The 17,500-nt window shown below is 39.1% G+C and overlaps 1 protein-coding gene across 3 annotated transcripts in view; it reads right to left on the minus strand.

The window, feature by feature from the left end:
• The window catches only part of LOC106876580 (glutamate receptor 4), a 735,993-nt gene that overhangs the window by 499,679 nt on the left and 218,814 nt on the right, over window positions 1-17,500 (minus strand). For all 3 annotated transcript variants that reach the window (XM_014925186.3, XM_089348773.1, XM_089348776.1), the window contains exon 2: window positions 14,509-14,646. In XM_014925186.3, coding sequence (XP_014780672.1) covers window positions 14,509-14,646 — 138 coding nt within the window. The remainder of the gene's footprint in view (window positions 1-14,508; window positions 14,647-17,500) is intronic.

Below are 17,500 nucleotides of genomic sequence, written 5' to 3' on the forward strand. Positions count from 1 at the left end.
TTTTTTTTTACTCTTTTATAGTGTTATGCTCAAGGTGGCTCCGTCATTCACACGTGACATCCTTGCTACATTCACCCATCATTTTTGAAGCATTCACTAGACAAGACTTCCCTTTCTACTCTCACCTTCCTCTTCAGATGATACTTGAAGAAGTTGATGAGAGATTGCCCAGAGAGGAAAGTCTTTGTCTCTAGACCTTTCAGACGCGTCCACCATACACATTCTTTTGCCATAGCCACAAGTACGATGAAAATAGCTCTACCTTCCCGTTTAAAAGAAGGAGGCGCGACAATATTCACGATAGACTCGGCTGATAGACCGACTCGTCCCACACGCGATAGCAGTTGTTCGACGTAAGCCCACAGCTCGGAAATGGTGGGATACTGTACGAGTGCGTGCAGAACGGTTTCGTCGCTCCGCCTGCATCTCGGACAGGTCGGCCCCGTGTTTCTCGAGCCATGCCTGTAGAGCTTATCCCGAACGGGTAGAGCTTCTCGATAGCACTGCCAGGCCAGGGATCTCTGGAAGTTGTGCATAGGTCCCGGCCCGAAGGTCGTCTTAAACAGGCGGGTCAGGTATTCTTCGTCGACGCCCAGGTTCGCCCCGAGATCGTCGTCGTACCTTCCCTCCACTAATCCACTATAGAATGCGTTAGTTGTGATGCAGTCGCTCAAGGTTGACCCGGGTTGTTGGAGTTACCGGAGAGCAACGTGACACTCGCGGTGCTATTCGCCTTTCCTCGGCCTCTTCTTGATCCACGACTGCAGTTCGGTCATGGAGACGAGCTGCGGGAAAGCGCGACGCACAAACGGCGACCACACCTGTTCACCGTTGTCTACGTAGAGCCGGAGATGTCGCAGTCTCAGCGCGTGTCTGCGCATCATCAACCACAGCATGCCCAGTCCTCCTTTTAACGGGTGTTGGCAGCAAACGAATCGCCTAGCCATCGGAACGCTTCCTTGGCTAGGCGGAAGAAGATGCGCTCCAGCTTGGTGATGGTAGGGTCGGGACAAGGAACGACGGTTAGGCGGTAGTAGATGACGGACGCGATGTACGTGTTTGCCACCTCCGCCCGACCTTTTAGGGACAGCTTCCTCTCGGCCCATTGCCGGGCTAGAGTGGCCACCCTTCTTGTTATCTCGTCCCAGGTCTTCTCCGTTTGGAGGTCCGGACCAAACCAGACCCCGAGCAACTCAACCGGACCGTCAGTACAACGTCCCACGACGGAGGCGCTGCTTGACGATATGGGCTTGCTTCTCCAGGTGCCGAGCCGCAAGCCCACTGACTTATCCCGCTTGATTTTTGGTCCCGTTACCGTTTCGTAGTTTTTCATTGTCTCGCCGGTGACGTCGTCCGCGTATGCCGACACACTCGTCCCGCATCCCAACTCTCGTGGGATGCCCCTCAGCGTCGCCAGCTTCCGCAGTAGTGGCTCGGGAGTCAATACGTACAGGAGCGACGCGAGGGGGCATCCCTGACGGATCGAACGTGCAATGTCGAAGGGTCTTGATAGGTGCCCATTGACGCGAACTACCGAACGGATGCCTCTGTACAAGGCAGCTATCCAACCGCGGAAAATGGGACCGAAGCCGGGCCGCTATGAGGACAGCCTCCAAGTATTGATGGTCTACTCTATCGAAAGCTTTCGATTTGATCTAAATTGATCAGGGCCCCACCCATGCCAGGTTCCTTAACTAACCGCTCTATGATGTAGCGCATCAGATGGAGGTTATCATGGATGCTCCTGCCTGGCACGGCGCACGTTTGCGCCTTGCCGATCAGTTTCTCGATGACAAGCGCCAACCGCTTCGCTAACACCTTGGCCAAAATTTTCACGTCTGCATTGAGCAGAGTGATGGGCCTAAAGTTATCTATGACGTCCCCCTTGTTTGGATCTTTCTTCAGCAGCGTTACGGCTCCTCGGCTCACAAAACCGGGAATGCTCCCGTTCTGCTGCCAGTTGCAGTACACCACCACCAAGACGTCTCCAAACAAGTCTGGCATACAGTTGTAAAGCTCGTAGGGAAGACCATCCAAGCCCGGAGATTTGTCCCTCGAGCATCCCGCCATCGCGTCCCTCACTTCCGCCGCCGTGATGGCACATTCGCAGCACTCCGCCTCTCTTGTTGAGAGTCATGGCATGCTGTGCAGGTAGGCACTGAAGTCCACCCTGCGTTCTCACTCGCGACTCGTCCCAAACAGTCGAGTAAAGTGCCGCTGAAAGGCCTCACACATTTTGCCCGGATCGAGCAGTTCGCGCTCCTGTTCGTCCACCAGAGACCGAATGGTGGCTCTATTGCCCTGTTGTGCCTCCGCCATCCGGGCCTCTCGCGCGGCTCCAACACCTTCGTTCCTTAGAGCACGCATCCTAGCCCTGACAACGCACCCTTCGTGTTTGGCCTTGAAGTGTTGGTCTAGGGCCAACCTCGCTGCCAAAACGTCAGATGCGATGCCACTTCTAATTGCCTCTTCTAGTTTCTTAACTAGCTCACCCTCTATTCTGTTTCTGCCTATGGCTAGTGCTTTGCTATACCTAACCGCTTCTGCTTTTATTGCTCTCTTGAGGGCAAACCACCATTTGTTATTGATGATGGCTCCCGTCAAAGCCCTCTTTACTAACGTGCTAATCCGGTCTCTGAAAACTTGTCTCGACGGGGAAGACGCGTTTAGTTTCCAGTAACCGGGGCCCTGCCTATGTGTCTTATCTAAGTCTAGCGTACACGTCACAAGTTTCTGATCCGTGTAGCTGATTATGTAAAATTGTGGACACCCTATGCTATCTCTATCTACACTCCTACACAGTACTCTATCTAGATATGATCTAGATGCGGTTTGTCCATGTCCACATTGGCGCATTCGGATGGTCGAGTCGGTACCTGTCAGATAGTTGAAAGCGTCTGAGCAGGTCTTTGAGGCATTTGCATCCCCGTCTATTCCTATCTCTGCCCATATAGTCTAGATGCGTGTCCAAGGTTGCATTCTAATCCCCCACTAAAAGTAAAGGACGAGACGTTCCTAGGAATACTTCTAGACGTCGAAAGAAATCCGGCCTACCTGTTAAAGGTGGTGCGTATACTGATATGAGTCGAAAGGCATACCCTTCGCTGCCATCGACATCCAGAACAACCAATCTACCCTCCGGGTCTATGAATACTGTCTTTACTTCGAGATCCAGACTCTTGCGAAAGAGTACCGCCGTGCCACTACCGCCCATTCTCGGCAGACAGGGAGAAAAATAAATGTTAAACTGTCTGCCAAACATGGACGTTAGGGCCCGCGGATCATGGAGTCTGGTCTCGCTTATGGCTATGATTTCTAGTTTGTGTGACTTTATGTCGTTTAGGAGGTACCCTTATTTCCAAGGTAGATAGATAGATAGATAGATAGATAGATAGATTGATTGATAGATAGATAGATGTGATAAAAAGAAAATTTGTTGGAAGAAAGAAGGGAAAGAATTACTGCTGAGTGAGTTTACAGGCTTTAGTTTCTTTGAAAATACAAATCATAGTATAGTTACGTGCGTGAGGGACTGTATTCTATTTATTTGTGACAGATGTATACATGTATATGCATATACATACATACATGCATACACACACACACCCACACATATATATATATATATATATATATATATATATATATATATTTATATATACATACATACACACAAACATATATATGGTGGTGGTGGTGGTGGTGGTGGTGACAAACATATACACAAAAACACACAAAACGGATTGGTAGAATGAGGGGTCAAATCCATATTACAGTTTAGGAAAGGGTCTGTTCCTTTCTATATCAATATAACAATATCCTATTTCTTGGATCAGAGTTGAGAGGAATCCAGTATTATCTAATTTGTGGTGAAAGCATTGATTAATGGAAAACTGTCAGGCGTAGGGATGAAACTAGAGGGAACATACTAAGCAATCATAGGAAAGCGTCAAATCGGAATTGAGAAAGTTGCATTTTTATTGTTTATTTATGATTCGATCCTGATATTTTCGAATGTATGATTCGAAACTAATCATACCACATGCTAATTACATACAAAGATATCGGAAACAAATATGAGTGCTGTGTGTGTTTGTGTGTGAAGGTGCTTTATGACCGAGGAGTTAAAGAGGTTCGGTTGTCAATCACGTGGTACGGGCTCCTTAATGAGCTGATCTTAGGCGCATATCCAGGTTTAGAAACCCAGGAGACAGATTTAAAAGGCACAGTCCTTGCCACACCTAATGTGCTGATTCTGCTGGGAATTATGTTAAAGTGATATGTAGCAATGTAATGCTCAGCCAATCGCATACTAATTTAGTGAGCATGTATAAACACACACATACACAGAGACACACAGACTCACACACAAGTACGTTCAATATATGTATATATATAAAAAGTTCATATACCTGCATACACATACAAACACATGTGTGTGTATGTGTGTGTGTGTGTATGTGTGTGTGTGTGTAGTAAACTGCAAGAATTTATAATATTACGAGAATAAAAGTATATACCAAATGCTGACTATATTAAAAATTCTAGTAAATGCATGTAGTTACATAATTTTTCTATTTATGGTCCGTTTGTACATATGTGATTGTAAGTTCGTGTACGGGTATGTGTGTCTGTGTTTCTGTGTGTGTTTCAAATGATACGGCCAATTACTTCATAGTTCAACAATTTTGTATTTTCTAAAATCTAAATAAGAAAATCGATAGGAATGAATAATAAAAACATTCGCAATAAATGTCATAAAAGAGAACAGGAATCAGTGTAAAACTAACAGGAAATGTTCATTGGGCTTTTGTTGTGTTCTTGGGGCATAGGAAATAGAAATCATGTAGCGGATATATTCTCAACGTGGGTTGTGCATATTAATACTCTGACTAACATTCATATATATATATATATATATACGTGCCTATACGTACGCTTATATGTGTATGTATGTATCCGCGTGTACCGAGAGGTAACAGGTTATGGCGAATATATTCATCAATAATGTAACCGGAGATTAGTATTCAATAGTCTAGTTTGAATAGTGAAATTTTCAATTTAACTTCACTGCCTATAAAGTGCCGTGCTTCTCACAAAACGTACTGTAGGCACAACCTATTGTGTGTGTGAGTGTGTTTATGAGTGTGTTTCTGTCTCTGTGTGTGTGTGTATACGTGTTAGGTGAATAACTTGCCAAGTTGGTGTGATTTAATCGTGACTGATAATTAAAAAGGCACATATCTTAATAATTCTTCTGCATAATTTAATATAAGTTGATACATGCCTATAACAAACACAGATTTTTCAACCTGTGTTTTATGTGTATACATGATTTTGTGTGTGTGTATGTATGTGTGTGTGTGTGTGTGTATGTGTGTGTGTGCGTTTTATATATAAACATATAAAAGAATTTGTAGTGTTCAAAGCAATTTTGGCCAGATATCAATTTAGATATACATTGTATAATATATCGTTTCAAAGAGGCGGTGAGCTGGCAGAAAGGATTAAACAAGTACCAGTTACGTACTGAGGTCGATATAATTGATTTAATCCGTTTGTCTCTCCTTGTTTGTCCCCTCTGTGTGTAGCCCCTTGTGGGCAGTAAAGAAATAAGAAACGTTAGTGCACCAAGGCGGCGAGATAGCAGAAACGTTAGCGCACCGTGCGAAATGCTTAGCGGTATTTCGTCTGCGGTTACGTTCTGAGTTCAAATTCTGCGATCGACATTGCCTTTCATCCTTTCGGGGTCGATAAATTAAGCAACAGTTACGAACTGGGGTCGATGTAATCGACTTAATCCCTTTGTCTGTCCTTGTTTGTCCCCTCTATCTTTAGCCCTTTGTGGGCAATAAAGAAATAAGAAACGTTAGCACGCCGGGCGAAATGCTTAGCGGTATTTCGTCTGTCTTTACGTTCTGAGTTCAAATTCTGCCGAGGTCGACTTTGCCTTTCATCCTTTCGGGGTTGATAAATTAAGTACCAGTTGCGTAGTGGGGTTGTTCTAGTCGACTGGCTCCCTCCCCTAAAATTTCGGACCTTGTGCCTAGAGTAGAAAAGAATAATGGTTTCAAATTTTGTCACAAGGCCAGCAGTTTTCAGGAGGAGTAAATCGATTACACAGACCTCAGTGTTTGACTGGTACATACTTTATCGAATCCGAAATTATAAAACGCAAAGTGGAACTCGACGGAATTTGGACTCAAAACGTAAAGACGGACGAAATGCCGCTAAGCATTTTGTCCGGCGCGGCAACGATTCTGCCAGCTCGTCACCTTATGCAGGATAAAATATCCTAATCGCAGTTATTAGGTAGCAATGATGCAAGATCTTGCTGCCCGTGTAGCGGCACAAAGAAAAACAGACACCATGTATTTAATACTCCACTGCAGAAGACAGAGCTGTGACGAATTTCCATAAGTAATCTTTGTGAGTGGTTAATCGGGAACATGTTTTGTTGGCGGTCAATAAATTTTGAGAAAGTCTGGGTCATTTTACTTCTTGTAGAATAATAATTTTAATATAGTTCATTGATTAAGAAGCGGTGGTAAGATGGGCATGTTTTCTTTATTCGACTTTTATATCAGATACCTCAATGAAAATCAACAGCCCTTGAGAGTAGAGTAGGCCGACGTACTTGAGAGTCAGCTTTTAGCATTTCTTTTGTAAATCTATTGAATTTTAAGGTCCAATTAAGAAATGGAAAATATTACATTCACGTGTTATTCATTTCCAAGACAATTAGGAACAAAAATAAAGTGAAGGGGCTATACAAGGGAGCAGCCAAGGTCCCTTGAGCTCGTGAATCTAACTCAAACCGACAGTGTTCATGTTATTGTTTTATATATATGAGACCGTTTAGATTAAACCATGTATTAAACAAATCTTGTTTCAACATCGTATAGTACAAAGAAAGGGAAAATAAATTAACACTGAGTCTTACGTTTCTAATAAATGAAGAACAACCGGAAGTTAAACATGACCAGCAAGGTGATATTGATGCAGTTATGGAGAAGCAACAATTTCCGATATCATTCTGTATGTAATCGAACTTTCTCAAAGAGCCACTGTTCAATTAATGAATATTTACTGTTATTGGGCGATCTCCAAAATTTCCAAAAGAAATCGGTAGTTTTGCTTGTATAACTTGTCTCTAGCTGTGAGGACACCGGATTGTAGATGGACTCATGAATTTGTTAGTCGTTAATTACACTGACAACTAATTAGAATTTACATCACATCGTAGAGAGGGAAGGGCCTTCGTTTCGAAAGCAGTTCATGCCATTTTTTTCCCTTCCCGTTTCTTATTGTGACTGTGTATGTTAATGACTTGGCAGGAAAATGGAGCTGCTTTTCTTAATTCTTTATAATAGTTAGATTTTTCTTTCTATGTACGAGTTCAAACTTCATTGCGAAGACAATTTTTTCCTTTCAACACTTGAATACACGAGAATAAATAAAATATGTACCAGTAATTGTCTGGTAATGATTATATAAATTGTACATACATATAGGCGCATGAGTGGCTGTGAGGTAAGTAGCTTGCTTACCAACCACATGGCTCTGCGTTCAGTCCCACTGCGTGGCACCTTGGGCAAGTGTCTTCTACTATAGCCTCGGGTCGACCAAAGCCTTGTGAGTGGATTTGGTAGACGGAAAATGAAAGAAGCCTGTCGTATATATATATATATGCATATATATATATATATATATATATATATATTATAAGGTTTTTAAACTTTTAAATTTTCATATTCAAAAGAGACAGAGACTTCAAATTCGATATATCTTATGCTATATTGGTAACGGTTGCTACATCCTCTGGGAAAATTATTACTATATATATATATATATATATATATATATATATATATATATATATGTGTGTGTGTGTGTGTGTGTGTGTGTGTGTGTGTTTGTGTGTGGGTGTGTGGGTGTGGGTGTGTGTGTGTGGGTGTGTGTGTGTGTGTGTGTGTGTGTGTGTGTGTGAGTGTGTTTGTCCCCACAACATCGCTTGACAACTGATGTTGGTGTGTTTACGTCCCCGTAACTTAGCGGTTCGGCAAAAGGAAGCCGATAGAATAAGTACTAGGCTTACAAAGAATAAGTCCTGGGGTCGATTTGCTCGACTAAAAGCAGTGCTTCAGCATGGCCGCAGTCAAATGACTGAAACAAGTAAAAGAGTAAAAGAGAGAGTATATTATCTCTGCAGATATTGGTATTGCTTCTAGAGAAATGTCACAAAGACATGCACAACCGAGGTATAGTGAATTCTAGTCGAAGCAACTTCGCACTTTCTCATCCCGATTAAACTGCTTTATGAAACACCCAGAACTGTAGGCCTTCTGTAACACAAGAAACTCACAGTTCTCAAATAAACTAAAATTTAATAACTTCAGTGTTTATCCAAATCCAATATACGGATAGCTTGATGAGGAACGTAGAAACTATGCAAACTCAAAGTAAAGCAATTATACACCAAATATATTACCGTGTAAGTTAAACTTCATTTAATCCTTTAATAAAGTTTCAGTAAAACGATTTCTACACCCGCACGTATAGATATATGTATGATTAAGGAATCTGTATTTCTAGCATTGTCCAGTTAATAGATTTATCAACATATAAAACTGATTTATCACTTTATAGCTGCGGTGGAATCCTTCATCAATCATACAGATCTGTTGAAGTTGCCAACAAGAAGAGACAACAGGGATATCTAAGTGAATTTATAAATTGAATAGTAATATCCATCAAATTCCACTGAATGTAGAGAGTGATGTGGTGGATTCACCTGAAATGTTTGAAGGCGAGCATTTTCCGTTCCCTTCTGGCCAAACTCTCAACACCTTATTTCAGTATTTCTTGAGGAGAAGAGGAATGTAGTGGAGATGCTGATAAGACAGTAATCGCTTGATTTCGTTCCTGAGGTTTAATTTATGGATTAAATAGTAACGTTTGGAAACTATGTCCAGGCATGCTTATTTATATATGACTTAATCTCATCGGTTTCTTTTGTCTGTTTGTTTGTTTTTTGCGTATATTATATTGGTTTGTTGTGTTATTGTAACGATAATGATGGTCGGTCTCATATAACTATTTAATCCTGCAATTAAAGTTGCCTGGCCCTGAGATGGTGCGTTGTTTATAGTGTTTTTGTTATTGTCGTTGCTGATGTTGGTGGTGATAGATAGACAGACAGACAGGCAGGAATACAGAGAGAGAGAGAAAAATACAGACAGGTAGTTAGATAGATAGATAGATAGATAGATAGATAGATAGATAGATAGATAGATAGATAGATAGCCATGTGATGGACAATTTTGAATTATAGTAGCAGAGATATTTTAAAATAAAGAGGTTTCCTCTTTCTACAATATTACGCCAAAGTATATATAATGCACATATGCATCATGATGGGTATATACAAATACATGCATACACACATTTTCACTTCTCTATGGCAATGCTAGGGTTTATAGTTATCTGCTATATACTCGGTGCTGCTGTCACTAACAAAACATCACATGTTTTCGTCATCCACTGCGCAACCGTTCACCCATTTGTTCTTCAGAATGTCTTCCAGAATTTAAGAATGTTTTGCCCCCAAATGGATTGATTATACGTAGCATATGGAATTATGTAGCTACTCTTTTTTTCTCCATGGTTAAAAATCACATTATAACCAAGCATGCTTGTAAATATCGTACAGTCCCGATGGTAACCGATATAAATCCTAAAGTTTATTTTCTATTCTTCAGATGCAGAAATTACTTCACTCAACTATGCATGTCATCGTTCGATGGTATTTTCTTTTTTTAACGAAATTCTTGTAAAAGAAAAAAATGCTTGAATGATTTTGTTTGTGTGTATTCCTGTATTGTGTATGATAACATTCATATATTTATTTACTAATTTGTACATGCCCAAATTCTGCCGAGGTCGACTTCCCCCTTCCATTCTTTCGCGGTCGATAAAATAAATACCAGTTGAGTTCAGGGGTCGATGTAATCAACTAGCCTCCTCTTCTGAGCTTGTTGACTTCGTAACAAAATGTGAAACCAATACTTAATAGTCAGAATATGAAAACAGATAAATTTAGACACATTTCACTTGATTAATTTGTAATACAATAAACAGAAACGTTACATCATTCGAAATGGAACCGCTTTTACCAACATTATCGTGTTTCAGCATGTAAGATGTGGCCATGCTGTAACACCACTGTTATAAAATATAACTTTACACAATATTTTCATCAAATTGAGAAAAAGTTAACAAAGCTGATACACAAGATTATTTTTCCCCACGAAGCAAAGATGGTTATTTGTCCTCTAATTAGGGATTATCAAAACCAGAAACTGTTCGGATTGATTCTTTATTATTTTTACTTTATTTTGTATTATTTTGCTTTTGCTGTCTACGGAGAGATGAAGCGTGTGGTGAAAACGCTGCAATTGTTTATATATATATATATATATATATATATATATATATATATATCCCTGAAGAGAAGATTACATCTTTATCAACATCACTTATTCCTTTGGAAGAAAAAACCATTTGTAATCTTCGAAACATATGTCGGAAATAAACGAATTCATTTAACATATGCGTATTACTCCATTTATTAAATTTTATATCTACATATATATATTTGACTTGAATTGAACCGATTTCAGCTCATGAGTCCTCGCCATGCTGGGGCACTGCCATTTACCATTGCTACATAACGTTTCCTTCATTTTGGAACTTGACATTTGGTGCATCAGGGAGTTTAAGGCCGCTGCCTTCATTTGCACTTTTTGTTGTGAAGTTGGTTCATCTGGGACTCTTGAGGTTAAGAGATCAAGTTTCGTCTTGAGGGAGGGTGCTAAAGAACTGTGATCCTTTAAATTCCAGGTTGTTGCAATATCTTGTCCAAATTTTATGGCAAATTTGGAACCATTGGCACTATGCAATGGCGCGTTGTTTTAGCATATATATATATATATATATATATATATATATATATATATATATATATAGAGAGAGAGAGAGAGAGAGAGAGAGAGAGAGAGAGAGAGAGAGAGAGAGACATTCTTATAGATACAAAGTGCTAAGATATTCTACATAAATATGTCGTATAACTGCATCACGATTATTCTGGTACAAATTTATTTTTATATTTTCAACATCTTATGAACGTATCAACACAACGATACTACAAATAAACTCCATAGGTCTGTTATGATCAAAGAATGTTTATACCACTCTGGGCTGCTTATATATTTAAATATATTGAAATCTAACACAAATACATACATGTAACAATATTTATATTTCATGTGTTTTATTTTTCTGTTTTCCTTTGAATTATTTTTTTAAATAAAAATTATTTAGATTAGTTATTTTCCTTCTATTGAGACAGATTGATAATTTTATAAGCTTTTACTTTTTTCATTAGTCGCTCTTCTTTTTCTTCTTCTTTTTCTTCTTCTTCTTCTTCTTCTTCTTCTTCTTCTTCTTCTTCTTCTTCTTCTTCTTCTTCTTCTCCTCCTTCCTCTTCTTCTCTTTCTTCTTCTCCGCCTTCATTTCACCTTCTTATTTTCTCTTCTTTCTCATCCTCCTCTTTTTTTTCTTCTTCATCGCTATCATCATCATCATCATCATCATCACCATCATCTTCTTCTACTTCCTCTTCTTCTTCTTCTTCTTCTTCTTCTTATTATTATTATTATTATTATTATTATTATTAATTTCACTGTCTCCTTTCACCTCCTACTTCTTATTTTTCTCTTCTTTGTTTCTGTCCTTGCTATCATCAGCATCATCATCATCATCATCATCATTATCATCCTTTTCTCTTCCTCTTCCTCCACTGAACCCCCTTCTCCTCCTCCTCGTCCTCATCGTCGTCATCCTCATTATTATCGCACTCAAACTATTGCATGCTCATTTAGTCAGAAACAGTTCTATCTTGAAGTTAAGTCATAAACAAGTCTGTAAACATGGACTAGCAAATTTTCGCAGATCAACAAAGCTTTTCTCAATTCCAATATAGTTCAGTCACTTAGGGACCAACTGTCGCGTTGTGCTAAACGTACCAATTGCCAGAGGAACAGCATCCACCTTTCTGGACTTTAATCTCGTCATCTCTCTAGTTACATCCTAATATTTCTTAATTTTCTCATTATATCCATTCAACTATCGCACAGGATTGTAAAGTCAACGATTTTACATTGTTTCTTCTTTCAGTCTTCTCTGATCGTAATTAGTTTCTTCAATTCAATAGTATGTTCAATCTCTATGGAGAAATCCCATAAAATCTCATAATTATTATTCACCTCGACTGTTTCACACTCGCGTCCATATCACTTTTCGGTTGATTCAGACTGAGAAACCAAAGCGAAATTATTATTTCTTTCTAAGATGAGAACAAGACCTGAAATTTGGGAGCGGAATGTACTCGATACATCGACCTCAGTAACTGCGGAGTACTTGTTTTATCGTCTTCTAAATAATGAAAAGCAATGTCGGCTTTGGCCGTATTGGAACTCAGAACGTAAAGACAGACCAAATGCTCTTGTGTATTCTGTCCGACACGCTGAACAATATGTCGTTTGCCGTTACGTTCTGAGTTCAAATTGCGCCGGGGCTCACTTTACTTTTCATCCTTTAGAGGCTGATAAAATAAGTACCAGGTGAGCAATTCTGATGATATACTTGATATACACCTCCCCTTCAAATACTGGCGTTATGTCAACATTTCAAACCCGTATTATTAATCGATAATGAGTTATTCATGTATGTTTTCAAATTGTTCTTCGAAGCTTTAGATTTTAGCAGATGTCCGTTTCACGAAAAATAACTGTGGTGTATTTACATTCACATTACACCATAATAGAGTTTGAGAACAGTCGTTAGTTTTTAAATAATTACATATTTTTCTCTTTACATATTTTGATATTCCTCTTCAAATTTAGCGTGTTGATAGATGACCCGCGCTTTTGAAAGAATAAAATCAAACACAGAAAAGAAGTTTCTAAGCAGAAACAAACACAATCTAGAACGGAGTTTAATGACCACACAAACATGGAAATTATAGAAAACGAAAACAAATAATAACATTTCAGTAAAATACACGTAGCATTAAAAGACGTTTGACAATAACAATACCATATACTTACTTGATCCAAGAAATATGTGATGTATACAAAAATAATCTTATCGTTCCCCAGTTTACACAAAAAAAGTATTCTCTTCACATAAACCACTCCGGGAAAGGATAAATTGATTGGGAGAACTTACTCACGCGTTTATCCCCACAACACAAGGGCAACAGCGTTGCAGAATCTAACACTAAGGGCTTGAGAATAGAGTAAAATAACTGTTTTGCCTAGCCTAAGAGTTTCTCTCTGTTCCTTCCAGGAAACAACTGCAGACAGCTATTGCAGATTGGTTGAGCAAAATCTCTGTTAAAAAGAGCGATAAGTCGAATGGTGCTATATACATCATCTTCAAAACAGAAAACAGGTGAAAGCACAAGCATTACGAATCACACCAGTCTCTACACTATTTCCACAAAGTTTGCAGAGACGAAACAGAAAGGTCAGTATCATGAGCATCGGTTACTGATCAATCTCATGATACATTCCGGGAAGGTAGTTAGTGCTGATGGTACATTTGGCTATATTAGTTCCGACGAACATCACATGGTGACGCAAATCTGTATGTCTCTGTAACATTCCAAAACAATTTCAGAGTTAAGTAAAACTTGAAATCGGAGCGTCTTGGACAGAAAGTCCAGTTTTTATATTAGTGGCCGTAAAAGCTGTTTAAGTTTTGCGCAGAAGCTTGAGAAGAAGAAAGCAACACCAGCTGCAAATCACGAAGCTGCTGCTGTTGCTAAGAGGGATGGGGATACTTGTGTATCACGACCATAAGTCCTTGGGTTCAATTCTCGGACCGTTCTGCTGTTGAACACGGTACTTCATTTCATTTTACTCTGCTTTATTTCAGTTGAAATTGAGGAACAATCGACCACTAGAGTAGCTTTCCATCCTTGCTGCTGTCAAAACATTGATGTTCCCGGGAGACAAGTTTGCATAGGGCTGCGAAGGCGTCTAGGTCTTTTCGTGACTATTAGACACCGAAGCTTCTAATGGAAGCAGGCCACTAACTACAATGTCATACACTCATTCGAGTGACCACTGTGTGCGTGCTTGTGTGTGAAGAGATTAAGAGAGAGAGAGAGAGAGGGAGAGAGGGGGGACACGGGGCACTCCTACGCTAGGGTATACTCGACCAGCACTGAAACACAAACACACACACGTAAACATACACACACACATAAGCACATATGTGTATATTGACTCCATCTCAATTTTCTTCTCCTCCTCTCCTCTGCCTTCTCTTAGAGACTATTCATGCATTCTTCAGCTTTGTCGCTCTCTTTATCTCTTCCTGTCCAGAAGTGAGTTGAAATTACAATTACAAAAAAAAAAAAAGAAAAGAAACAATACTTACTGGCACTGCTAAGGTTATAGGCATCAGAAGTATCGATTATATCAACAGTTTCTTGAATTATCATATGATTGGCTTTCACGTTGGTTCGCATGGCATAGCGAATAGCTGTGGTCAGTGTATCGGTGTCGAATATACCACCTGTATAACAGAAGGGAGTTTAATATTAGGTTTGAAAGATGACCTAAAATTAAAAGTATATGAACAGAAAAGGATTTAGAAGAGGAGAGAATATAACAGGCATATTTTGAAATAATTTTTTTTTTTTGAAGAGCGATATTCGGAATATAGAGAATTTAAAATGGTAAACATAAAGCTGCAGACCAACTGCATTGGCAAAACACAATATTTATGCACATATTCAACCTACAGAAAATAGTACGACAAAGCAGTGCAAATATATTTCATCGATTGCCTAAGACTTTCTTTACACTCCGTACAGTTAATAGCTTTAATAGTTCAATGAAAATGTATTATCTTGGGAGACGGGACTGTACATCAAGGGACACAACTCCATTTCATCTTTCCCACTTTTCTATTTTCTTCCTTGTCCATTCCTTGATATTGCACTCCATTAACTCTTACGTGGTCTTTTAACAGGATTTTGTCCAAACATGGCTATATTCAGCAGTTGTGGAGTGTACAGCGTCGTGGTTACATAGCCAAACATCTGAATTTTTCTTCTTTTACGAAACAGAAGAGATTTGTTGTTCGTACCAACAATTTCTTTTCTGTATATGAAAGGCGAAATAACTTTCTATAAGATTTCATTCCGCATGGAAGAATTTCCCTTCCATTTAACATCAAACATCCATAGTTATCACCCATGAAGGGCAATCGAACGATTGCTATGATTACTGCATTTTTTCTTTTTTGTTTGTTTATTTATTTTTTTTTTGTCTTTTTTTTATAACTTCCAACAAGGTCTAATTTTGCTAAAACTACCATAGCTGCTTCAATGCGATGCTTTTCCTCTTACTTTGATCTCGCATCTTTTGTTGTTCTTATCAAATATTTAAATTCCTCAACAAGCTTTTGTGTCTGCCCTGCTATTCTAATTGAATTAATGATCACCTTTTTTCCTTTTACTCATTAGCATTACTTTGCATATTTTTTTTACATTTATTACCATTCCATATCTTCCTGAAGTTTCACCAAGACGTGTTGTTTCCTTTCTAAGTTTTTCTTCATTAAGTCCTATTAAATCAATTATCGACAACTGAGGAAAATTCTATTATCCCGTACTTAATAAGTCTGCTTTCCTTTAATGATAACGATAATATTAACAATTGCTTATAATTAAGGAAATAGGGCAATAGCTTGGGGAGGCTGCAAGCTAGTCGATACCATCACCTTAACGTTTGACTGGCACTTCATCCTATCGTCCCTGAAAGGATGAAACGTAAATTTAGCCATAGTGGGATCTGAACTCAGCTCATAAAGACTGGAACAAATAGCAATTATATCAATAATGCTTTCAACTATAGGCCCAAGGTCTGGAAATTTTAACGATTATATTCTACGATACGCACAAAGCCTGAAATTTGTGGGGAAGGGTGATAGTTGGTTATGTCAATTGGTACTTGTTTCATAGACCCAGAAAGGATGAACATTAAAGTTCGAGCTTGGTGGCGTTTGAACTCAGAACGTAAAGACTGACGAAATTTCGCTAAGCGTTTTGTCCGGCGTGCCAACGATCCTGCTAGCTCACCGCCTTAAAGATTATGTTAATAGTAACGTCTAAGAAGCAAAAAAGATTACCCGGTGGGTGGGAGTATGAGGTTGAAATAAACAGCAGTCTCGTGTAGATCAGTTGGAACAATAACAACTCTCATATCTTTGGTGCTTTACTCATTGTAGAAGTCAATGATAACACAGGCAAAATACCAGAGTCGTGAGAGGGTTATTTTCATTCCAACTAATCCAATCCATAGTACTGGAGAGGTGCTTATTTTACTGACCTCCCTCACCTGGCGACATTGGAACACGGCACAAAACGGGGCGTGACTAAATATCGCAAATCATTTTGTATTTTGTTTTTGTGGTGTGTTTTACTTCAACAATGAAATTCAGTACAAATTCGACACAAATCTGAGTGCTCTAAGGGTTTCTTAAGTTGACCACAAATATACAATATTGAAAAATCTGCATTACAAGATCTAGTTTTCTTCTTTTTTGCTTAGTATTATCAGTTGCCAGTCACTGAACTTCTTTTACAAACCTCAAGATCTACATAGGGATAGTGCTAACTTATTGGGCTATACTTCTATTATGCTTACGTTAACCGAGTGGGAATCTTAGAAAGGTTAAGTGGATTAATTACACAATGTAAACCACTTAACACTCTATAGTAAGTCTTAGATACGCACTATTTTTCCTCTAGCTACTTCCTCCCTTCTAAATACGATAACCTACTTTCCCTGGTGTAGCATTCTTATCGTGTCTCTCCTCCCAAAATCCACAATAAACATTTTACAATAAACACTTGTCGGTCCTAGGAACGCAAGCCCCTGAAACTTGGAGTTCAAGCTGAAGAACGGTACCGATATTCTTCTGATTAATGAATATTATGGAGAAAAAAAACAGTTAGCGACCGTGCATACATACACGCACACAAGCGCGCACATACACAAACACGTACACATACAGATCTCATTTGAGACAAACAAAGAAAAGACAGATGCCGTCAAGTGAGCCGAACTACTCATCCATTTCTTAACGAGGTTTCGCGTTACTGGTTACAAAAAATCGGTTTTACTATTTCCGTCAGTGAAAATTGTTTTTGGCAGTGTTTCATTTGATAATCGAATAGAATTATCTCCCCTCGTATCGCACGCCATTACAGCAATATTTGTTACTAGAGGCTGTCTAACTACCGTTAAATAACATCCAGTAATACAGCAATTCTTCTTTGCTGATTTCTAGAAGAATCCATTGAATTATGAATAGTAATTAGCTATAAAGTAAATTATTTAAAAATTTACTGTTCTGCGAT

This window comes from Octopus bimaculoides, chromosome 1, assembly GCF_046866305.1.
Source record: "Octopus bimaculoides isolate indiv1 chromosome 1, ASM4686630v1, whole genome shotgun sequence".
In the NCBI taxonomy this organism is placed as follows: domain Eukaryota; kingdom Metazoa; phylum Mollusca; class Cephalopoda; order Octopoda; family Octopodidae; genus Octopus; species Octopus bimaculoides.